Source organism: Lontra canadensis, unplaced genomic scaffold, assembly GCF_010015895.1.
Source record: "Lontra canadensis isolate GAN:19392208 unplaced genomic scaffold, GSC_riverotter_1.0 scaffold43, whole genome shotgun sequence".
NCBI classification, from domain to species: domain Eukaryota; kingdom Metazoa; phylum Chordata; class Mammalia; order Carnivora; family Mustelidae; genus Lontra; species Lontra canadensis.
The window spans coordinates 12504098-12528426 of record NW_022631037.1 but is presented as its reverse complement, the minus strand read 5'-3'; the positions used below and the strand labels follow the sequence as shown (position 1 = coordinate 12528426).

At 59.4% G+C, this 24329-nt stretch overlaps 1 protein-coding gene across 5 annotated transcripts; it reads left to right on the top strand.

Moving 5' to 3' along the window:
* The first annotated feature begins 2030 nt into the window (after nt 1-2030).
* Nucleotides 2031-19600, top strand: TBKBP1 (TBK1 binding protein 1). Of its 5 annotated transcripts, XM_032871406.1 has the most exons (11): nt 2031-2176; nt 3582-3713; nt 4089-4348; nt 4730-4852; nt 5121-5225; nt 6244-6427; nt 7018-7193; nt 7391-7452; nt 15994-16112; nt 16344-17071; nt 18011-19600. In XM_032871406.1, the coding sequence occupies exons 3-11, from the start codon at nt 4124-4126 to the stop codon at nt 18137-18139; spliced, it is 1851 nt and encodes a 616-aa protein (XP_032727297.1). In that variant the 5' UTR covers nt 2031-2176; nt 3582-3713; nt 4089-4123; the 3' UTR covers nt 18140-19600. The 5 variants fall into 5 exon arrangements, with proteins under 5 accessions (XP_032727297.1, XP_032727298.1, XP_032727300.1 ...); XM_032871407.1 differs by lacking the exon at nt 3582-3713; XM_032871409.1 differs by lacking the exon at nt 2031-2176 and having other exon boundaries at nt 2276-3713; nt 5127-5225.
* The last annotated feature ends 4729 nt before the right edge of the window (nt 19601-24329 follow it).

The following is a 24329-nucleotide window of genomic DNA, read 5'->3' as shown; positions in this document are numbered from 1 at the left end:
AAAAAAAAAAAAAAAATGGGCAAACAACACTAGAATATATTATATTTTTTTTTTTATTTATATATATATATATATATTTATTTTTTTTTTTTTTTTTTTAAGTCATTGCTGAATTAATGAATAGCGAGCAGGTACCATCAGGGCACTGGGGAGATGAAGATGGGTAGAAGACAGTCCCTGCTCTCAGAACTGTTTGGAGGAGCAGAGTCAAAAACAGGGAGAATGCAATGAGCTCGGGTCCAGATTGGGGAGCGGGGTGTGTGTGGCATTTTAGGATCATCAGACCCCAGTGTAATCCTTGTTGGGCTTCGGCCACCAACTACCTAGAACCCAGGATAAACCATTTAGCTGTGATTTAGGCCCGTACCCTGAGCAGCCCAACAGCAGCAAGAGTGAACGGCTTCCTCTGTGGAGTAAGTGCTCAGATGGGTACCTGGGGCCCTTACCCTTTCTGGTGAGGGAGGGCTTGTGGGGTTCACAGGTCCAGTGGTGGTCAACCCCACACCTTCTAGCCTAGCCTCTGATCTTTTACCTGGTCTTCTGTTTCAGAAGAGAAACTTGTGCAGCACCAAGGAAGGTAACACCTGCCTGCCCCTTGGGATTAGAGCAGCGATGCATGTCCCAGGCCAGGAGCCTTCCTATCTAGAGGACAGGTGGATTGTCCCATTTGGCTCTGAGAAAGCTTGTGCCTCAGAGAGCAAGTGGCTGACCTGCCTTCCTGTTCTAGACTATAAAAAGGAACCCAGCAGGAGGAGGAGGAAGGAAGCCAGTTAAGAATCCCCCTCTTTGCAGAGAAAGAGTCCACAGCCCCTGCTGGCTCTCCCAGGAGGACAAACTTACCTCTAAATCCAATTTTCTCCCTACAGTGGGGCAAGATCCAAGCAGCTCCTGATGCTTCTCAAAGCTCACAAGGAAGAAGCATTTTCTTTCCTCCTCTCCCCTTTCCAGATTCATCCCTCCTCCCTCCAAGGGCCAGAAGAGTAGGCTCTGGTTCCCAGCAGCCTGAACCTTCCCAGACAGTAGGCTAAATGCTGAGCCTACCAAAAGCCTCCACCCTGCTTTCAGGGTTGGCCTGTCTGGAGTCAGCCAGAGCCCTTCAGATTTTCCCCCACCGCCAGGCTGACCATGCCTCCGCCCACGTTTTAATCCATCAAGGAATCATCATCGAAATGACTCATTAACACCTCCCGAGAATTCAGAGCACCTTTAGTTCTGATTCCCCATTCTTCCTCCCATGGTTGCCTGGGTTGGGAATGATCTCCAACTCTACTCAGAGAGGTTAAGTAACTTGCCCAAGGTCACACAGTGGGAAAAATAGCAAAACAAAAACATAAACAAAAACAACTTGTGTCCCTTGCCCAGTAGTTTGGCAGGTGCTCAAATAATCTTTGTGGAAGGCCAAGACATGCTGTTTCTTTGTGTCATTGGCCTGGGGGGTGAGGGGATTGTGTTGGGGGGCTGAAAGCAGTTTCCCTTCTAAATGAAACTCTGACCTCCTTAGTTCACTTTCACTTCCAAAGAAGTTAACCAATTTAATCTCTCCGCCTAGATCCCATGGTTAGTGTATCTTTTATCAGAGCAAGGCTCCCACCCCCAAGAGCAAGGAAGAAGTCTAATATTTTCCTTCACAAGAGGGCAAAGACCAAAACCAAAACCCAAATCCAAATACACAGCTTCTCTTTCCCCTGAAACATACAGCCCGCAAGCAAAGCCCAAAGCGCCCCCGAGCCCTTGCGCGGCCGCAGGCGCCCCCGACACACGCCACGCCACGCCACACTGCGTTAGGGACGCGTCGGGGAGGGGGCGCGGAGCGCGGGCCGGGCGCGGCGGGGAGCCGGGGGGCGCCGGGCGCGCTGCCAGGCCGCGCCGCACCGCGGGGGCTGGCCGCCCCTCGCCACGTGGTGGTGGCAGCGGCGGGGTCCCGGGCGCCTTCCCAGCTGGAGAAACCCGGAGCAGCCGGGGAGGAGGAGGCAGCGGCGGCGGCGGCGGAGGAGGAGCGGGGCGGGCGGGAGGGAGGGGGGCTGGGGGGAGGGGTGGGGGGTGGGGAGAGACCCGGCGGCGGCGACAGGGCGAGAGCGGAGCGCGGTGCCAGGGGGGTGGGGGCACCGGTGCCCGTCTGGGGAGGGAGCAGGCGGAGGGGGTAAGCTGCGATTACAAGCAGGAACCGGCAGCAGCTGTGAGTCCCCGGCGGGGCTGGGGCGGGGGAAGGGGAGCGGCGCCCGGGGGCCGGTCCCCGGGGTCGCAGGGTGGTCCGGGGGAGGGGGGCGGGAGGTGGGCCGGCAGTTGGCCCCGGCGGGCCGGGGAGGGGAAGGGTCCGGCGCCGGCCGCCCGCGTTCACCACTCCCTTTCCCCCTCCGCCGCTGCTCCTCAGGCCGCACCGCCTCGGGAGCCCCCTTCCCGGCCCGGGGACGGCCGACTAGGGGCCCGGGGCTCGGCCAGCGGTGGGGGAGGGGGCTGCGTGGTCTCTGCCCCCGAGAGGGGAGGGGCGACAATTTCTGTCCGCCGAACTGAAGGGGTTTAAAGGGCGGCTCTTAAAGGGGCCGCAGTAGGGGCCCGGGGCCGAGGAGGCACCCCCCTCCCCATCCGCCCTCCCCGGCTCTCACCCGGGGCCGCTGGGCCGGCGGGGGATGCGGAGGAAGGGAGCGTCTGTCGGGGCGGCCCAGGGGACAGAGCCCCTACCGGCGGGGCTGGGCTCGAGGTGGCGGGCTGGGGGGCGCGGGGGGGCGTGTGGTGAGCGCTGGCGGTCGGAGTTGGGGGGGAGGGGATGCGCCTGGAGAGGAAGGGGTTAAAGGTGGGGCCAGCCCTAAAAACACGCGCACACACTCCCTACTTAGACCCGGTCATACGCCTTTCCCTGGCACTTAATGAGGCCTTGGGGCGGGAGGGTGTTGGGCCCCGGGCCTGAACCCTCTCCACTCCAGGCTCCTGCCGCCGGGCTTTGGGAGGTCGCGGACCCCACTGTCTCAACTCACACCGCACGCCGAGCCCCCTCTTCTACGCGCACACGCGCTCCGGCGCGCGCGCACACACACACACCTCGGACATTCCCATAGTGCCTCACGTGACACACGGCCCCGAACGTGCCCACCCTTCACACACGCTCACGCACGCGTGCACACACGCGCACACACAAACACACACGGCCTCTGGGCCACTTCCCAACTCCATCCCTGACCCCCAGCCACAGCCCTGCAAAGGCACTCATTGACTGTGACACACCTACACTCATTCACAGACACACACACTTCCCCCCCAACACATGCCAACCACAGACACACATTCATAAACAGGGCCAGGAGAAGTACACACGCACCCCCCTCGCCTACTCTCTGGGAGCCCTGAGTCATTCCTGCCCCCTCCCAGGGCTCCCCATTTCCCTGTGTGCCTGCACATGGGCGGGCTAGGGAATTCTCTGGCCCTCCCTTCCCAGGGCCGCCCCTCCCGGCTGTGTGTTCCCTCTGACACTCTGGGAGGACTTCCTGTGGGTCCCAGGTCAGGGGCGAGGAGGTCCTGGAGGGTTGCCACAGCCCTGGTGTGAGTGGGGGAGGGACTTCCTTTTCCTGAACTCTGGGATCCTGCAGGAAGAAGCTGGGAAGTTGGGCGGGGGCCCCACAGAGGACGTCCTGACAGCGAGGGGCTGACTCTCCCAGCGCACTGGGCCTTAGGGAGGAGCTGGGGTGCCAGAGGCCTGGGATGAGCAGCTTGGCAGAGAGGTACTTGGGGAAGCGAGGCGGGGGGGTTGGAGAGGGGCTGAGGAGTGTCAAGGCAGGCCTGGCTGGGTCCTAACTTGGGAAGGCAGCCCTTTCCTGTCCACAGGTCTCCCTGGGTTCTGAAAGGAATTTTTCCCTGCTGCTGGCCTGACTTACTTGTCCCTACTTCTTCCCTGCCCCCCACCCAAGTCTTCAGCGGGTTCCAGCCCCTTCTGCCAAAGGCAGCAGAGAAGAGAAGACAGCCCTTGGGGGGAACCGGGGGGTGGGTACAGCTTCCAAGCTGCCTCTTGGCTGGCAACAGTGTTCCTCAGGCCAGGTCGAGGGGTATCAGAGACAGCCTCCAGGCTGCCCTCTCCACCGTTGCTCCTGCTCTCCCAGGAGGCCCAGTGGGGGCCGAGGCCCAGGCCCTTGCCATGGAGTCCATGTTTGAAGATGACATCAGCATCCTGACCCAGGAGGCACTGGGGCCCAGTGAGGTGTGGCTGGATGCCCCAGGAGACCCCTCGCTGGGTGGGGACATGTGCTCCGCCTCCCACTTTGCCCTCATCACAGCCTATGGGGACATCAAAGAGCGACTGGGAGGCCTGGAAAGGGAGAATGCCACCCTCCGCCGCCGTCTCAAAGTCTACGAGATCAAGGTCAGAACTTGGAAAAGATGGGGGTCTGGCTCTGTGTGTGTTGGGGTGGGGGTTGCTGAGGGGCAGGAACTGGGGGATCCCAGGAATCCCAAAGAAGGATCAAGATCCACACTCTTGGGAACTTGAGGGTCTCTTGTGAGGGATGTGGGTGCTCTGGATGGAAGGGTCAGGAAGGGATCCGGAGGGCCAAAGCGATGGGACCTTGGAACTAAACAAGATCTGGCTGGTGAGAGATGCCTCTGGGTGGTGTGGGTCGCAGTTGAGCAGGGGGAGGGAGGGACCAGGACTTTGAGGCATGTTGTGGGGTGGGGGGACTAAGAGAGGCTGAAGCCTGGGCAGGGAGTTGGGCACCAGCTCTCCTGAGCGCCTGCCTGCCCACAGTACCCGCTGATCAATGACTTTGGAGAGGAGCACGGCTTCTCTCTGTATGAAATCAAGGATGGGTCCCTGCTGGAGATGGAGAAGGTCAGCCTGCAGCAGCGGCTCAACCAGTTCCAGCATGAGGTGAGACCCTTCCTGGCCTCCCAGCCCAGGCTGGGCTCCCTGAGCTCCTTGCTCCAGCAGAATTCCAACACCTCCCGCCCCACCCCACCCCCGCCTCTGTCTCCGTGATCAGAGATGGCTGTGGTCTTCCCTAGAATGGGCTGCAGCCTTGTCCACCCCTCCACTGGGTGCTGGATGTGAGGGGGGGAGGCACGGGGAGCTGCTCGGCCCCGACATCAAGGGGGGGCCTGACCGTGGCGTGCCCTCACTCCCTCCGGGCTCCATCTAGTTGCAGAAGAATAAGGAGCAGGAAGAACAGCTTGGGGAGATGATCCAGGCTTATGAGAAACTTTGCGTGGAGAAGAGCGACCTGGAGACAGAGCTGGGGGAAATGGTGAGGCCCAGGGAGCGGGGGTCCTTGAGTGTGTGACCCTTGTGGCTTGATGGCGTGTGACCCCACGTGTGTGTGTCTGTAGTGTGGAACCCAGTGGGTTCCTGTGTGTCTTTGAGTGGCCGCCGCCCTTCAGAGTGTAGCTGAGTGTGTCGTACAGGTTGTGAGTGATTCCTGGCACACCCCTGGCTACGCAGTGTCCCCGCCAACGCTGTGTCTCCATGCGTGTGCTTGGGTCTCGGCTGGGTCGACTCTGTGCCTGTGGACCTGTGCCTGGAAGGTGGCGTGGGCAAGGGCAGAGGGGATCAGGTCCCTGTGGCTGCTGGGATGAGTCCGGCATGTGTGTGATTCTGAGCAGGGGCATGGCCATGCGTGAGTAGGGGTGCTGGCGTCAGAGTCAGGAGACGTGGTCTCTGCCAGCTCCTCCCTGGGTCACATCACTTAGCCTTGGCCTTCCTCTGGAAAGGGCTCACGAGAACCGCAGTGCTGCGTTGTTGTGGGGCATTTGTGTAAAAATGCTTTGCCTTCATCACTGTAAACACTTACACGGCCCTTATTGTATGCCAGGCACTGCTGTGATCTCTTTAGTTATATTTACTGATTTTAATCCTTTGAACAAGCGTACAAGGTAAGCGTGGCTGTCCCTGTGTTGGAGATGAGATGGGTGAAGCCCAGAGTGGTTGTCCTATAGGCAAAGAGAAGTCGTGATGCTTCTGAGAGGGTGGCTGTGTTTGGACCGATGGGATGGTGTGGTCTGTATAAGTGTCCCGTGTGTTTAGGGCAGGAAAGAGGCCTTAACCCTGACCTTGCACGGGGCAACAGCCAGAAACACCTGCATTGCAGTTACTGAGAGACGAGACCGCACACTCACAGCCACTGAGATTGCAGCTGGGATGTGGGACTTGGGGCCTCAGCTCATTGTGGGGAGGTGGCATCCCAGACATGTGGGAGTCCTGGTTCTGGGGAGCCCTCAAGGGTTCCCTGGTGCTGGGCAGACCCTACCCTTTGTGTCTCCCGGCAGCGGGCCCTGGTAGAGACCCACCTGCGGCAGATCTGCGGCCTGGAACAGCAGCTGCGGCAGCAGCAAGGCCTCCGGGACGCCGCCTTCTCCAGCCCCAGCCCCCCGCCCACCCCTGCCCCACCATGTGCCGCCGATCTGGACCTGCACTACTTGGCCCTGCGAGGGGGATCTGGTTTGAGTCACGGTGAGATCTCCGCGACCCCCGATGTCCCTACCCTGAAGTCCCCAAGCCTAACCCCAGTTTCAGCATCACCGGACACCTCTCCCTTCTGGGATTGGGGGTTAACATCCCATTATGATGTCTTAAATTTCTCCCATAGTTACCCTATCCCTCTTTACCACCTGTTCCCTTACCCAGTTTCTCCCACGACACTCCCCCCTTACTGCCTGCTTGCCCCAGGCGGCCGGTGCATGCAGTTCCCATATGTGTCAGCAGAGGGCACCTCCACTCAGATTCCCCCTCCCCAGGCCTGTCCCAGGTGGTGAGGAGCAGAGGCCAAAGGACTCTTGGAGATTTGAATGTGGCCAGGGAAGTTCTTCATGAGGCCATCTTACTTTGTCCCTGGCTTCCAAGAAGATTAGAAGCAGCAGCTCAGACCATCCTTCCTCACAGCCCTCAGTAGCGGCTTCTCGGGACACTTGGCCTGTGGCCAGCCCTTTCGGATCTCTCATGCTGCGGGGCTCACCTGTTTCAGTCTCTGCCGGTCTGGGAGTCAGTCAGTGGAGGGTGTCTGGCAGCCGGACCCAGCCTGACGTTATCCTCTGACCTGCCAGCAGGCTGGCCAGGCCCCACAGCCAGTGTGAGTGAGCTGGAGCGGCGGCGGTTGGAAGAGGCTCTGGAGGCTGCCCAGGGCGAGGCCCGGGGGGCTCAGCTTCGGGAGGAGCAGCTCCAGGCTGAGTGCGAGCGGCTGCAGGGGGAGCTGAAGCAGCTACAGGAGAGCCGGGCCCAGGTAAGGGGCAGGGGCTCTGGAGGCCAGAACCCTGCCCAGAGCTCCACGGAGGCCTGGGGGCTGCTGGAAGTAGCCTTTAGAGGCCCAGGACTTCCTTCCTAGGTATAGACTGGCCCTGGGAGTGTTAAGGGGTGTGTGTGGGGTTGGGGGTCTGGGCAAGGTGACCGTTGGCATCTGACCTCAGTCTTCCTCCCTAGGATCTCGCCTCCAACCAGTCAGAGAGGGACATGGCGTGGGTGAAAAGAGTCGGGGATGATCAGTAAGTCACATCCGAAATCCTCTCCTTCTTTGCCTCTGTGCCCTAGGGGTGGCATTTCCTGGGTCCCCCCCGCTTCGGTTCACTTCTTCTGCTCTGTGCTGCTCGGAGGACCTTTCTTCCAGCATCAGGGTTGTGGGGTTTGGTGTGCTCGAGTGGCTCCGCATGCTTCACAGGAAGGAGGTGGCCTTCTGGGATGTTCTTTTGCTTCTGGCACCCAAGCTCATGCCTCCTTGCGGTGTGGGGTTGAGACATCTCAGCAGCTTTGCTGCTCTGTTCTGCATCCCCTGGTGAGTTCCTGGGCCTCTCTGGGGCCTCATTTTCTGTCCCAGTAAGAGGGCCAGCTAGTTGGGTTAGCTGTCCCCTCCCTGGTGAGGAGAAAGGAGGTGGTCTCTTCCAGGATTTGTGGTGCCTTGTTTCCTGTCTCAGGAGAAAGCTGAGGCTGAGAAGAAGAGGGGCATCCTGGAGTTCTGGGGCAGCAGAGAGGGGAATAGAACCTGTTCTGCTGGGGTGTCCCTTGGGACTTGTGCTGGGAAGGAAGGGCCGCAGGAAGTAGGGAGGGAGCTCTGTCAGTGGGGAGTCTAATGGTGGGGGCCTCTGGGGCAGCGTCGGGCAGCAAGGGAGAGGGCGAGTGGCAGCCTGACAGCGGCGAGCCTGACACTTTTCACATCCGCACCTTGAACTCACCCTCTCCCGCTTTCTGAGAAACAGAGCGCAAACCTCCTTCCGCCTAAATCTTCTCCCCTGAAACCAGTCGTGTGGCACAGACTCCCTACTTTCATGGGAGGGAAGACCGAGGCCCGGAGAGGGGCAGAGACTCCCTCTCCATCACCCTGTCTTCCCAGCGACTGGACCCTAGGGGTCCTCCTTCCAGTGGGCTTCCTTCTCACCTTCCTCCTGGCTTCTGGCCAGTTGGGGATATCCCTCACCTCCCTCTACACCCTGGGGTGAGGGCCTGGGTGGAGCTGTGATAGCTGGGGGGTGAGAACCCAGTTTGTGGGACTGGTGGGTGGGATCCCTCAGCTTGGCTGCTGGTGGGGGGGTGTTGGGTGCGCCCTAGCTTGTGGGTCTGGGCACATGCGAACCCATGCATCCCATCCAGAACACACACACACACACACTTTCTAGAAGCCTAGCTTGCCTCAGACATTATAGCGTAGGGGCCTCTATGGCTCACTGAGTCCCAGCCTCTCTTAGCAGCCCAGAAGTGACGGCTCCCTCCAACTGGGTGCATCCAGGGAGAGGACTTTTTGGCAGGGCCAGAATCGGAACAGCCAGGCTGTCAATCCTTCCAGGGATGCCGAGTGCTTTGCTTTACTGGCTTCAGCTCTGCAGCCCCAGGTTTCCGTCTTGGGCTCAGAGGTCAGTCCTTACTGAGAGGTGTGGGAGGAAGGTGATAAGGGTGGGAGGCCGGAGAAGGATTGGCAGATCGCAAGGGGCCAAGGCTGTGAGTGAGTGAGGAAAGCAGAACTCCCAGAAGGGACTTGTGGAGGGCGAGGGTCCATGCTGCCCCGGTGGGCAGGACAGCCCCTTCCCTTCCCTTCCCACCCAGGGCACCTGCCACCCTAGTCCCTTTGGCCAAAGGAAGCTGCGCTTCACCCAGAGGCTGGCCGGGCCACTCTTACCAGGGGTGACCTCCGGTTCCTCCCCTCTGTCCTAGAAGGTTGGGACTCGGCTTCGGTGCCTCCTGGATCTCTCATCCCGGAGCCAGCCGGGCTCTGTCTGGCCCAGCCTCACGCTTCTTTTCAAATGGAGCATCTCTGGACAGCCCCAGCTTGGCAAGAGTTAATTCTCAGAGGAAGTCCTCACTCCCCCGGCAGTTTTATTTTCTTATAAACTCAGCTCCTTTTGGTAATTGCTTCCCAAGGGCTCCCTCCCCTGTCCTCCCACCTGAGGCCTCAGTCACCTGCTCTCAGCTCGCTTTCCCCCCTCACCGGCCCCTCCTCTTCCTTCCACTTTGTCCAGACCCTCCAGGCTAGTGGGAATTTTGCCTGTGGGGTCTCCCAGGAGAGGAATGCAGGGCTGATTTACCCCCATGGGGGTCTCGTGTGTTCCTGAAAGGCGCTTACCTATCTCACCTCCAGGCCAGCCATTTTTATTGTGGGAGTCCTGACTGTTAAAATAGACCCCCCCATAACTGCCTCTGCTAACCCTACGTGGCCCCCCCACTCCTGCCAGTGGGTCTACCCATGCTGAGGAGACAGGCCTTCGAGGCAGCCCTGGCCCCAAGTATTCCCAGTCCTTCTCATCCCAGCCCCCAGCCCACCAGCTGTGCTCAGTGGCAGTGTTCCTCTGAAAGCCACCTTCCAGACTGGGCCTCTCTGCCACCCTCCAGGTCTGACCTCTGGGCAAGGTTGCCCTGCTGTTTGGTCAGCCCAACACTTGGTGGCTCTGCCCAGGGGACAGGGACAGGTTGTCCCAGAGGAAGAGCTGTTGGAGGTCAGTCAGGGGCCAGAGGCAATGATGAGGGAGGATGGGAGTGGAGACCCACCTGCTCCTTAGGAAGCACAGGGAGGTAAGGACCCCAGAGTGTCTCAGCTGAGGGCTGGGGGGGGTGTGTGTAACCCATAGACCCCTCCCCTCGCAGCCCAGCTCAGAGTCGCAGCTCCCAAGTGTGGCCTTTCTGAGGGTGTGGCTAGTGCTGAGGGTGAAGGGGAAATTGTGGAGTGGGGGTTCCTTGAGGGGGTTGAGGGCTTGGGTGGGCAAGGCTCAGTGAAGGGAGTGAGGGTGCAGTGAGAGAGGGGAGCCCCCCTGTGAGAAAATGGGGGCTCAGTATGAGTGATGAGGAAGAGAACCATAGGGCTTGCTTTTTTCCCAACGTGGGGGGCTCAGTGTTGCAGCCCTGGCCCTTTTCCGCCCCCCTCCCCACACCCCTCTCTCCGCCCACAAGCCTCTGCGTGGGCTGCGGTTAGTGGTGGGGGAGAAGTGTGAACTCGGAGAGAGAGGATGGAAACTCTGCACAGAGGTCAAGGGCAGTGTGGGGTGGGTCAGGACGGAAGTCGGAGACCCCCGTGTACCCTGAACTGAGCCTCATGCCCCAGAACCAGCAGGCCCAGGGCCTCCCCCTTCACGCTTCTCACCCTCCCTACTTCCTTTCTTTCAAATCTCCAGCCAGGGCAGGGGCGCTCACAGGAATTAACCCTGAGCACTTGCAGCCTTGGGACTCCCCGAGTCGGGGGAGCAGCCTGAAGTCGGTGCCCAGCACTCCCACCTCATTGTGGCCTAAGGGACCGGCGGGGGAGTGGGGGGGTTGAATCTGTCTCTGACTCTTTCCTTGCCAGGAAGGCAGAGAGCAGCTCTGTCTCCGTAGATGGGAAATTGCACATCCTCCCATCATTCCTAAACCAAGGTCAGTGAGCTGGTTGGTGTCTCCAAGAGGATCAGCATGAAGTTCTTTCTTTCTTTCTCCACCCGTCTCCTGGGCACTCCCAGGCCTTCATCCAGGCCACACACTGTGTGAGGCCGTTTACCTGCAGACTCTTGTTCTCACCAAAAATACGGCGAAGGTCTTGTCCCCTTTCTACTGCTGAGCAAAGAAGTTTAGTGACTGGAGAAGTTAAGTGACAAGTTAAGTGTGAATACCCAGCGGTATATCCAGTGGGGCGATGGTCTCTCTGGTGGTTGTCTGGTTTGGGTTCTTCCTCAGGTGGGCGGCTCTGCTGTGAGGGACGATCGGGTAATTTGTTGAGGTAACCAGGTCAGGGTTGCAAGTGAAAATCTCAATATTTGAACACTTCAGAAACCCCCACGATTCTGCTGGGGCCACTCGGGGGAACCAGGACAGCCCTGGGCACACTGGGATGCGTGGCTCCCCACCCACACAGGCGTACTGGTTCCCAGCCCCGGCATCAGCTTCTCAATGTGGCTGTCTCCAGGGAGGCCTTCCAGACGCAGCCAACGTCTAGCTGTGCTGGGAGCCCGGCAGGGCTGCCATGAGGAGCCAGGCTCTGTGGACCGCAAGTCATAGCTGGTCGAGGAGAGTGAAGGGGCTCAAGGCGCCTGAAAGGAAGTGGTAGAGCACTGGGTTGTTGCAAAGTGACTTCCCCCCCCCCCCCCCCCCCCCCCCGGCCCTCAGCCTCAAGTCCGCTCCACGGCCCGGTGCCTGTGGTTCCCTCCCCGAGGGCCGGGCGGGAAGACTGATGCTGGGTGTGCCCGTGGGTGGTGGAAAGTTTGGTCCCTCAATTCCCCCACAAGGGTGAGGGGGCTAAGGGCAGCTGGGGGCAGCTCTGGGCAGAGATGGAAGGGCGGGGAATGCTGGCTTTTGGTTTTTCCTCCTGATTCTGAGGCAGCTGGTGATTTGACCAGCTGTCTGATCCTGACCCCAATCCTACCCTAATACCGATCGCGTCCCCGGTTTTAACCCTACCCCTCCTCCTGACCCCAACTGTGTCCACAATCCTGATGGAGAATGAGCTGTCAACCCCAGCCCTAATGTGACCCTGACCCCAGCCTTAATCCCGACCTCAAGTCCATCCCTAGTTCCAGTGCCATAGCCCAGCGCTGGCCGTCCCTGTGACCCATCCCTGTGACCCGGCCCGGCGTGGGCCCCCAGTGAGCTTCCCCGGGGAAGGCTCGGCAGAGTCCATGTACCTCCCAGCTGGTTTGGGGTAGAAAGAGCCCCTGACCTTCCTCCTCTCAGTTGCTTTATCAGTTGCAGTGAAGATTATTGCTTCCAGATGGAATTTTGAGATCTCGGACTTATTCGTGGAAAGAATGAATGGGAGGATAAGTCAATGAAGGGTGGAAAGATTTGCAGCAGAGGGAGTCCTCCTTCCTGCCAGCTCTGCCGTTTGCACTCTGGCTTCCCCGAAGGTGCCAGCTCAGCGGGCTGAGGAGCCAAGAGCAGGTTTGAGTCCCTGCTCTGTGCCACCGCTGCTCTGTGACCTTGAGCCAACTTCTTAACAGCTCTCATCTTCCACGTATGTCTAGCACCTTCCTCTCCCCTCCCAGGACAGGGTCGGTGATGCTCCAGCTACTGCGGAGCTCCCCAACCTCCTCCTGCTCCTCTTTCCCTTCTGCCCCCCCAGCCCCCCGGCTCCCCGCTTTCCTGATCCTCTTGGAAGGCAGTATATAGCTTAGTGGTCAGCAGCCTGGACCTTAGAGTCCGGGGAACCAGAGCTCCATTTCAGCACCTGCCCTGCTCCTCGGCTTGAGGGCTCTGTAAGCCTCGGTTGTGTCATCTATAGCACGGAGAGAGGAGTGGCCATGTGATGGGGTTGCTCTGAGGATTCAGGAACGCTCTTTAACATCATGCCCGGCCCCATGGTAACCCCTCCTCCATTCTTTTCAACCTGGGTCCCTCACAGGTTCTGAGAGATGCAGACAGAACTTTCCCCCATAATATATTTTTTAAAGATTTTATTTACTTATTGGACATAGAGAGACACACACAGAGAGGGAACACAGCAGAGGGAGCCGGAGAGGGAGAAGCAGGCTCCCCGTAGAGCAGGGAACCCGGTGCGGGGCTTGATCCCAGGACCCTGGGATCACAACCTGAGCCAAAGGCAGACGCTTAACGACTGAGCCCCCCAGGTGCCCCTTTCTCCCATAATTTAAGCCATAAAGAAGTTGCCCAGAGCAGCCATCTGCTGCCTGACCCGTGCTTCCCAGACAGTTGTGTGGTGGGAACTACCATTCAGGTGTGGGACGGGAAGCCAGGAAACGGAACGTGTGTTCAGGTGCACGTGTGCAAGCCTTGGTTGTGTTGTGAAGTTGAGTTTTTTTTCCACTGAATTGGCAGTGTGTTCTAATGTGAGTCATTCAGTTGTCAGCATCTTTGGCTGCCTGGGGCCTGTGCATCTTGAGGTGGGAAGAGAGGCTTGATGTAAGGGGTGGCCCGAGAGGGCCGTGGGACATCAGGAGATCAGGCCCCAGCACCTCGCCCGGGGTCTCAGAGGTCTTTGTGAGGCCGCCTGGGGCTGCAGGACAGTCATACTCATGGGCGTCCCCAAGTCCCCCCCTCCCTGCACCTGGTCAGAGCTGGGGTGTTCTGGGCTAGGGGCTTCTTCCGTTTCCTGCTGGCCCATCTGTTTTTCCCTGAGGAGGGTGCCAGGAGCTGGGCGGTGGAAACGGGTAGCTCCTGACAAGGAGTTGAAGGCAAGTAGGGAAGAGATAGGGGCCTGGAAACTGAGCGTGGCAGGTGAGATCTCCAAGCTGGGGTGTAAAGGCGACGACCTGTATCTGTCACCTGAGATACGGCAGTGAAGGCGGATGGGGAGCGAGACTAGCAGCTGCTCCCTGATCCGTCAGAGGGGGACGCTCCATCCCTGCCCTGTTCAGAGCCCCCTCCTGCTCCTGCCACTGAGCGGTCAGCGTGAGCCTCCAAAACCCCCAGTCTGATGAGGGAGACATCGCTCCTGCATTCAGAGGGAAGAGGGGAGCTGTCACTGGGGAGTTCTCAATTAAATATGGAACACCCAGGCTGGACCTTCTGGTCTGTTGGGAGAGATGCCATTTCTTCCCACAGACCCCTGAGATGAAGGTCGGGGAACACAGGACACGTCACATAAGGGCTGAGATGGAGAGGAATTGAGGTTCCAGCACCTCAGCCAGGGCTCCCCAAAGGACTCCTTCCTCTCTGCTCCCCTCTATCCCTGTGCACCCTCAAATGGGTAGTGGGCACTCTCTCTCCCTAGGAAGTGGGCTTGTCCCCCAGAATCCAGCCTCTTGGCAATAATTTGGCTTTGGCCCAGATGGGTTAAAAATAATTTCATCATGGGAGGGGCATTTGGCTCCCCCATCACCCAGCTAGCCCCAGGATTAGCAAGAGAGAACCAGCCGGTGAGCAGTGAGCGTGGAGTGAAGCTCAGTCATTATCTGCCCTCTTTGCACCTCGGCTTTTCCTGCCCTCTGAAGCCCTAACCTCAAGACTTCCCCTTCTCTCCTCTAGGGTCAGTCACACACACATATGTGCGCACACACACACACACACACACTCACTCTCACACCGTTCCTCACAGTCAAGTGGCCTCACTCCTGACTTTACTCCCTCCCCTCCACATGGATCCTCTCTCCCATGACCATGACCTTGGGATGGGCACAGGGCCTCAGGGCCTGAAGACACCCCTCCCCAATCTTATTCATGCCCAGCACCCTACAGATCCTAGAGCAAGAGGGCTTCCCCTGGGAGCAGATCGACCTGAAGTGGCTGAGCCGCTCTCTGTCACCTCCCTTCAGCTCCAACTTCCCCGAAGCTCCCGGAGTCCCTTCTGGACTTGGGAAGGGGGTGGGGAGATCTGAGGAAACCAAACCCCCGCCTCCCAGGCTCCTGCCTCCCAGGCTGTGTCCAAGCCCGGAACAGAGATGAAAGCAGTGACCCAAGGCAACCGCAGAGCCGCCTGTGAGGTCAGGAAGGGCTCCCTGGGGGGGTGCAGCCCAGGCTGGGAGAGGGGAGGGGCAGTGTGAGAGAGAGAACCTTCCGTGGGGCTGGGTCAAAGTGACCCAAAGAGAAAGGAAGAGAAAAGGAAGTGGGTGAAGTCTTTGCTAAGTTCAGAGCCCTTCCAGCTCCATGCAGGTGGGTGCCCAGGAGGAAGTGGGAGGAAGAAAGGGAAGAAGAAAGGCAAATGGATGGGGAGGCTCAATTCATTCTTCACTTCCGGAACATCTCCTGGGGGCCAGGCCTGGACAGGGTGCTGGGAATAGAAATACAGCAACACGATGCTCCCTTTTGAAGAACTCCCCGTGCAGTTCCAGAGCAAGGCAACTTCTGCTGAGTGCATCTCGTGGGTGGCGCCCTCTGGGGGTGTGTGGTGCATGACAGCTGTTTCCAGAACTCCCCCTGTAAAGGGCTCCCTGGAGATCCCAGGAGGTGCGGGACTGGAAGCTCAGGGGCAGCGCTGAGGTGGAAGGAGGGCAGTGGACTTGGCACTTGGCTGACCTGGGTTCCAGTTTATCAGTTGTCTCCTCTGGCAAGCCAGGAGGCCACGTCCTCACCTACGGAACTGTACAGCACTGGTCCCCAGTCCTACAAAGGGGGAGGCCTCCCCGTGGACCCCTGCCCCCAACACACAGGTTGTACTTATGCTTTTATTAATCACTCTTAGAGAAAACTCATAGTAACCAGAGCTACTTTCAACTCAGGGCCGTTTTTTTTATGAATCTCTTTTATTTGTCACCGCAGCTTCTGCTCAGCTTAGAAAAACATTCGCACACACCTGTATCAGATGTGCTCAGGCCGTAGACAGTGCTTGGTGAACACATGGATTTAGGGACCCCTTGGCGTCACTGAGCTCCCCAGCCCAAGTCCCTAGTCGGGAAGCCACTGCCCTAGCCCCAGGTAAGGCTCACTGGAAAGAGAGGGAGGCTCCCTGGAAGAGATGGTGTTTGAGGTAGACCTTAAAGCCCAAGAGCATTTATGCAGTTGGGGTACGAGGGCCCTGGACGGAAGGGAGAGCCAGCAGCTGGGCACTGGCGGTTATCCGTCCACAGCTGTGACAGTAAACCCGTTAACCTCCTCCTCACTCCCTGCCCTCTGACCTCAGAGTCGGGGGCAGGCTGGAGTCAAGCCTTGTCTTGGGGCGGGGGGGTGGCTGGGCTGTCCTTTAGGGTGAACTTGGCTTTGGCTTACACGGAGCTGACAGAGGAGCTGGGCCGGCTCCGGGAGTTGAGTGCCCTGCAGGGGAGGATCCTGAGGACGCTGCTGCAGGAGCAGGCCCGGAGCGGCGGTGAGATGGGTCCTGGAAGGGAAGGCTGGGAACTGGGTCCGCAGGGAGGCAAGAGGGCAGCTGTGGCTCCCGTCCCGCATCCTGGGGCCATGGTTGCTTTTCTTTTCCCCGCTGGGTCTTGCCTCCCCGCGTTCCGAGGAGAGCTGGGGGGCCGCCGTGGCTCCCCACGGTTCTGACGCCTTCTCTCACCCACCCCTGTCCTTCCTTGCACTCGTCCTGCTTCTCTTCCAGGGCAAAGACACTCGCCGCTGTCGCAGCGCCACTCCCCGGCCCCCCAGTGCCCCTCACCGTCCCCGCCCGCCCGGGCGGCGCCCCCTGGACCCCCGTGCCAGTCCCCCGCCCCCCAGCGCCGCTCTCCCGGGCCCCCGTGCCCCTCGCCCCAGCAGCGCCGCTCGCCGGCCTCGCCCTCCTGCCCGTCGCCCGTCCCGCAGCGCCGCTCGCCGGTGCCGCCGCCGCCGCCGTGCCAGTCCCCCAGCCCGCAGCGCCGCTCCCCCGGGCCCCCCGCCTGCCCAGCCCCGCAGCCCCGGCCCCCGCCGCCCCCGCCGCCCGGCGAGAGGACGCCGGCCGAGCGCGCCTACGCCAAGCCGCCCAGCCACCACGTGAAGGCCGGCTTTCAGGGCCGCCGCAGCTACTCCGAGATGGCCGAGGGCGCGGGCTACGCGGGCGCCTCCCCGCCCTGGCTGCAGGCCGAGGCGGCCACGCTGCCCAAGCCGCGGGCCTACGGCGGCGAGCTCTACGGGCCCGGCCGGCCGCTCAGCCCGCGGCGCGCCTTCGACGGCCTCCGGCTGCGCTTCGAGAAGCAACCGTCGGAGGAGGAGGAGTGGGCCGTGCCCACCAGCCCGCCCAGCCCCGAGGCGGGCGCCATCCGCTGCGCCTCGTTCTGCGCGGGCTTCCCCATCCCGGAGTCGCCCGCCGCCTATGCCCACGCGGAGCACGCACAGTCCTGGCCGTCCATCAACGTGAGTGGGGCGCCCGCGGGCTGCGGGGGTGGTGGTAGGCTCCCACCCTGGGCACCGGCCCCGCCTCCCCGGGCTGCCCCCGCCCTTGGCTTCTCTCTCCCTGCCTTTGGCTTGAAAGGACCCTGCCGGCCCCTGATGACTGGCTGGGGCGCGTCCATTGCCGAGGTTAAGGGCCTGGCTTGAGAGTGACAGCCTGGGATTGATTCCAGACCTCAGCGCTTAGCAGCGGGGAGACCTCGGACAAGCTACTTATATTCTCTGATCCTCAGTTTTCTTATCTAATTCCGTTAGAGGGTTCCCAAGAGGGAGACAGGGAGCCTAAAGCCCTCTGTTGCGACACTAGTGATGGGTGTCTTGTGAACGCCACAGGTCTCCGGCCCACACGAGGGTCGGGCCTGCGCATCCAGTACCCTCCCTCTGGCCTCAGAGCCCCTGCTCTTTACCGGCTGTCCCAGAAGGCAGCCTGTCTTGGGGCTCTAGCGTTTCACTGAAATAATGAGTTTCCTGAATGTCAGAGCCAACCCTTGCCACCTGGAAGGACCAAAATATATTCCAAAGCCAGATAGAAAATTATTTTTGGGTTGTACATTGTTTGGGATTATCCATTGCTTTGAGTTATGTGGGAACCGTGTCTTAGTCACTCTGGGGGCATGTCTGGGTCTCGGCTTCTGCATTATGCCTCATTACTGCATATACCCTGACAGGCTGAGCATACAGGCCTCCTGGGGTCCTATGCCCTGGGTTGGGGCAGTGGATGCTAAACTGGTGGAAGGTGGGCAGGGAGGGCGGGGGAGGAGGGATGGTGCTTACAAGGGGTAACCAGGCCTTCTCTGCATGTTACAGTCCTCTCTGCCCTGGGTCTCAGGAAAGGGCAGGCTGGGCTGTGGGGACCATGAGGGAGGGTTGGGGACCTTACCTGACTCCCCTCTCTCTCCACAGCTTCTCATGGAGACAGTGGGCTCTGATATCCGCAGCTGCCCCCTCTGCCAGCTAGGTTTCCCTGTTGGGTACCCAGATGATGCCCTCATCAAACACATTGACTCCCACCTGGAGAACAGCAAGATCTAGGGTGCCTCCCCCACCCACTGGCTGTTTCTCCATCTTCTCTCATCACCCCCAAACACTCACTCACTTTGAATGCTGCATGAATCTCGTGGGGGGCCCCTGCCCCTTGCGACCCCCAGATACCTCCACTAGCTACCGAGTCAACGTGTGTGCCGTCTTCCCTGGTCTAGGCACCACTCAGCCCTGGCTCTTTCCAGAAGGCCAGCCAAGGCTCTCCCCAGCTCCCTGGTTTCTGCCAGGGGGGATGGGGGTGAGGATCTGGGCTGGGATGGGGAGGGGCATCCCCCGCCCAGCCTCTCCCTCTGCCTTTCTGTTCTCAAGACAGGGTTGGATCCAAGAAAGTGTCTAGTGCTTGGGCCTGGGGGAGGGGGAAGGTATCAGAGGACTCTGGGAGCTCCCCTAGCTTCTCCCCAGATGTCCATCTTTCTCAGGCTGTGCTCTGTCCAGGGAGCACCTCTCGGTGGGGTCCCAGAGCCTGCCTTGCACAATGATACTGGTTCCTCCATCCCACGGCCAGTTCTGGGCTCTTGGCATGGTCCGCCCTCCTTAGGGGAAGGAGGCATCTCATTTCTTGCCATTCCCTGCAGCCAGTCTTGTTCTCCTCTGCCCCCCTGGGGGCGAGAGTGGAGAGGGAGGACCCTGCAGGACTGGGAGGATTCAGCCTAAAGAAGCTGCCCTGAGGGCGGGGGGATGGTGAGGGGGACACCCTGCACCATGACCCCCAGGCCAGGGGAGTGTCTGTGCTAGCCTCCCAGGCCCCTGCAACCCCCCAGAGCCCCTCGCACCAAGACACAGATGGTTAAGACAGATGCTCGCCTCCACCCTTACACGACTCGAGTCCCTGACCACACAGGTGCCCTGGAACCTGTGTGTAACTCGGCCTCTGTTAGCTGGGTGGGTGTCGTCAGCCCTGCCTCCCAGGCCAGAACCTGCGGCTGGGCCCAGGGTGCTGTTGGAGATCAACTTCAAAAGAGCTAACCCCCTTCCCATACCCCAGCGACCCACATTCCCTCTGTGAAATCTACCTCAGAGTTGTACCCTCAGAAGGATGGGTAAGCAGGAGGCCAGGGGGTCCCTAGGGCTGAGGTGGGGAGCTTCCTAAGGCAAGAGCCTGCTGCCCCACGATGAATCCAACTCCCCCCCCCACTCCCTGCTGCGAGCCTCTCCCAGGTCTTAGCCCAGGGCTGGTGGCAGTGGGCGCTACCCGTCAGTGCATGTCCCATTTTGATCCAACACTTCCAGCCCCCCCCACCTCCTCACACCCCTCTCCTCCCCCTCAGTGCAGGGGAGTGAAGAGGTGTGTCAGGCAGGAAGGGACCAAGGACTCCAGAGACACATGGCACTGTACCTTGAGGGTTCCCCTGGGGAGGGGAAATGGAGAAGGGGGCCTGAAGAGGGAGGTGGGGGCCCCTGAGCTCTCTGAACAAGTTGAAAGTCCAAATAAAACTTACCTGTTCCATCTGCTCTTGGTCTGTGCTGTCCCTGGCTGGGGCGGGGAGAAAACCCTGGGTAGTGGGAGGTTTTGCAGACCCTCTTGAGGAACCACAACCATGCAGGGTTGCACTGGACAACGGGATGCGTGGGGCATCAGTGTTTTAGGGTGATTCTGGAGACGTGGGTATGGAGGTGGGCACAGATAACTTGTAACATGGAATTTATTTAAACTGCATCTTTCTAAAAGATTTTATTTATTTGTTTCAGACAGAGAGAGAGCACAAGCAGGGGGAGGAGCAGAGGGAGAGGGAGAACCAGGCTCCTGGCTGAGCAGGGAGCTGGAGGGAGGGCTGGATCCCAGGACTTTGGGATCATGACCTGAGCCAAAGGCGGACGCTACATCCCCTGAGCCACCCAGGCACCCCAGTAGAGGATGTCTTTGTGACAAAGCAGCCAGCCCAGCCCTGAGCAGGTGTCGGGAACTCTTGAATTTTCCCTCCCAGCAGGTAGAGGTTCCAAAGCCTTGGGGGTTCAGGACCAGCTACGTCTTCACCTAGTGATTTCTGCATCCCAGGAACCAGGCTTGGCCTCAAAAAGGAAGAACCCGTGTTCCATATCCTTATGGTTCTGAGAGTGGGGGAGGGGCTGGGCTCCAGCCTCAGCAGCTGCCTTGAAAGCCCCACAACCGGGGCTGTCAAAGCCAGGTCATAAACCTGTGACTTTGGCCCCAGTCAGAGCTGTGCCCTCTGTCTGCAGGAAAGGCCTGAGCTCTATTCACCAGCTCTTGGTGCCTTTCATTTCCTCATGACCCCTGCAGGCCAAGAATTCACTTAAAAGGCTGGGGCAATTGCTCATAGAAGGCTGAGGTTCAGCTCCAGATCCAGGGCAAACATTCCTCCACACACAGTGCCAAGGTTCAAACCCCAGTGGGGAGATGTCCCAGCTTTCTCTGCTCCTCTGTTGCAGTTAACAACTACAGCTGGCTTCTAAAAGTTCTTCCAACCTTGACTCCATCTGCAGCCAAATCCTGAGTGCAAAGAAAGGTGAGAATAGCCATTCCTATGGGACATGGCTTCATAAACCGTGGGAAAGAAGGTTCTGGAAACTTCTGGAACATTGGCACTCTGTACCCTGCTCTTCTTCCACCTCAGACAACTCCCATGGAAGAAGGCAGCACCCGGGTTTCTGGGTCGTCCTTCTTGCATCTCTGGAAACATTTGCTAGCATTTGAGTGAATTAGGGGTGGTACAAGGACATGAGGCAAAGAAAAATCCCAGTCGTTGAGAGAAAAAAGGCAAAGGATGACCTGGGAATGAACTATAGGCTGGGACCTGACCTGGGGAACCACTTCTGGTCCTTGGCATGTCTGAAGGTAAGAGGGAACCGAGGTATCCCATAGCCTGGACATCTTTGTAGTCACCGGTGTGAGGAGGACATGGGGACATAGGGTGCATATTCTTTTTTTTTTTTTTTTTTTTTAGGATTTTATTTATTTATCCGACAGATGGAGATCACAAGTAGGCAGAGAAGCAGGCAGAGAGAGGAGGAAGCAGGCTCCATGCTGAGCGGAGAGCCCGATGTGAGGCTCGATCCCAGGACCCTGGGATCATGACCTGAGCTAAAGGCAGAGACTTTAACCTACTGAGCCACCCAGGCGCCCCTAGGGTGCATATTCTGTCAGTTTGTCTCTGATTTCTAGGGATCTGGGGAGGGGCTCAGGTGCAAGGCAGAAAGTTGCTGAGGCCTGGGAGGAAAGGGAGAAAGAGGGGAAAGCCAGTGTGTCCCCAGCCCATGTCCTCCAGAACTGCAGGCTTTCATTTAATGCCCCCCAAAAGGAGAGGACATGAGAGGTGGGGGACCTGGGAGAGGGCTGGGGAGCCTGCCAACACTCCTCCTTCTCTTCTCAAGTAGAATGGTGATCAGACAGGGCCTTGGCTACTCTGGTTCCTGTTAGTCTGTGGGAGTAACGTAGGGGGCTCTCTAGGGCCTGAGAGAGTGTGGGGACAAAAGGATCTGGATCATGAGGCTTCTGGAAGGATGAGAAGGCTGCAACAACTTTTCCAGGGGCAGAATGGAGAGGAGACCGCTGTTGAGGCTGGAGAAGACACCCAAGGGATCCACTGGCTCCTGCCAGCGCAGACCCAAAGCCAGATGTAATAGGGATCGGGGAGATGCACAAGGACCAAAGTCGGCACAGGTTTATCTCCAAGGGCTCCGTGAAGGGCCGGCGCCCAGTAACGTTCTCTCCGGCTGTGGCCCCTCTGCCTTCGGTCTCTCCTTTACTACGAGCTGCCTCATCTCTGGGGACCCTACACCGCCGCTCTTCTCTGGGAGACCCCTGCCCCTCTTCTGGGTCCCTGTGCAAGCTGTCAGCTCCTTCTAGAAGTTGGCATGTGCGTGTGCTCACGTGCGTGAGCACACACGCGCTCTGTGTGTGTGTGTGTGTGTGTGTCAGGGGAGAAGCTGATCGCTAACAAAGAGGAGGGGTGTGTGGGTGAGTCAGCCGTGTTAATGAGAAACAACTCACCCTGCTGATTAGGACTAATGAACAAGAACAGAGTGGGTGACATCTTTATATAGGGTGGGGGGAGCAGGGCCGCTCCCCCGGTCCCACTTCTCCCTCAGCAAGAACAAGAACAGAGCCACTTTGGCTTCCCCAGGAAGAATTGAGGTCAGACGCACAGATGAACCATCAAGGACAAGGTGGATTCTAACTGGGAAGGAGGGGGACAAGGTGTCTGGGGCAGAGGCCAGCTCCTGGGGAAGAGTGTGAGAGATCCTCCCAGTGCCCTGCTCTCTTTCTGCCCTTCCTCCAGTCTCTCTGTATTGATTCCAGAGAAACTAGGGGTTCTCAGGGCTATGCCCCGGGGTTGCCCAAGTGCCTTTGAGGTCTAACCAAAACTGCAAGGCCAGGGAGCGCTGGGGACGGTGCTCCAGTCTCTGCTGCTCCCATGGCCCTCTGGAGAGAAGGCTTTGGTCTAGGCATTGGCTGTCTCTGCTGATGGTAATGACCCAGGGAGGCCTGGCCAGGTCAAGGGCTGGAGGGGGTCAAGGTGGGGGGAGGACCTGGGCATCAGATGGCTGCCCTGTCCTTGGGGCAGGGGCTGGTGCCCCAGAGAACCCACCGCTTCACTCACCCTCCATACCAACTGAGCCAAGGTCAAGGGCACCAGGCATGCCTCACAGATGTTCCAGTTGGCTGTGTGAGCGTGGGCATGGGGGGAGGGAGGGAGAGGCTGGGAGTGGGGACAGGATGGGTGTTGGCTAACACCTCCTAATTTGCATTACCACTGACACCCTTCTTGACCAAGAAAATGGAGCCAGAAATAACAAGGGGGGTGAGGTAGTTCCCTGGGGGGCTCTTGGAGGTTCTCTTTCCTTGCCTCTAACCCCCCCCCCCCCCGCAAACAGGGCAGGGAGGGAGGCAGGAGGTCAGGCCTTTTCCAGACCCACAGCTGGCCCCAGGCTCCTCCTTCCTCAGACTGGGCGGACACCCCATCCCGACCTCCCACTTCCTTTGGCCCAGACACCCCAGAAGCCCAGCCCTGCCTCAGTCCTTCTCCGGAGCAGCGTCCCCTCAGCCTTCCCTCCCCTGGAAACTCTCTCCCTGGGGACCCTCTCGCGGCTCTCATGCCCCAGCTCTGCCTACCTTGTTCTCTTTAGTCTGGGTCCTGCTGCTCTGTCAGATTGGGCATTTCCCAGGGCAGGGCCCACCTGGGAGCTGCGCAAGGGAACATTCGGCATGAGAAATAGTCCAGAAGCTAGTAGGGGAGCTTGTGAGGAGATTCTGGAAGTGGTGTGAGGTGTACCAGGATCCAGTGTGGGACCCTGGCCTGAGGGCTATGGGGTGAGCGGGAGGAGGGCCTCCCAGCTCTGGGAGAGGCCTATGGCCCACCTTTACTTGGAAGCGGCTCCCGTGCCAGACCTCTCCTTTGTGAGTTCCTTGGAGAACAGAACCAGGACTGTGCCCTATTTCCTCCCTGCCCCCGTGACGACCACACAGACCCCCCACAAATGCATTTGGTGCCCATTTATGTGCACTGAATTCACTTCTGTCTCAAAGAGCAGAGGGGATGCTGTGGCAGGCACAGCTTGCAGGACGGAGACGGGCCGAGCTAGGAGAAGGAGCGCCCTCTCGGCCAGAGGGGTCTGGGACCTGGAAGAGCCAAGTGGTGAGGGCGGAGGCACAGCAGAAGGGCCTGGCAGGGAAACCAGGTCGCGAGAGACAGCCCAGAGAGCTGTGAACACAATGTGGGAAGGAGTGAACAGTGAGCTGAGAACCCCCTCTTCCCCCCTCCAGAGATGCTATTTTGGAGGGAGAGAATATATGCAGTGCAGGGGGCAAGGGTGTGGGGGGATATGCCAGCTCCCCTGTGGGGTCAGCTGGATGGCCCGCTGCCTCCACTCCTCCTGCCAGCCATCCCTACTGGCCCTGGAGCCTCTCCTCACCTCCAAGCGCTCCCCTCCCTGCTGGAAGATAATCTTCTTGCTCTCTTGAGCACAAAGGGAAAAAGAATGAGCTAGGAGATTTGCAGCTGGCCTCTTGGTACCCCATTTGAGAGCCCCCTGAGGCCTCAGACCTAGGGAGAAGCTTCTATTTCCATTGCTTCCCTGGACAGAAGATGTGGAGTGTACTGTGGGACACAACGTGAGGCAGGCGCGCAGTACAGCTCAGCAGGCCTGAGCGCTTCTCGCCCCCAAGCCAGGACTTAGGGTCCCCCCTACTTAACGTTGAACTTAGGGGGTGAGTTAGGTGTTA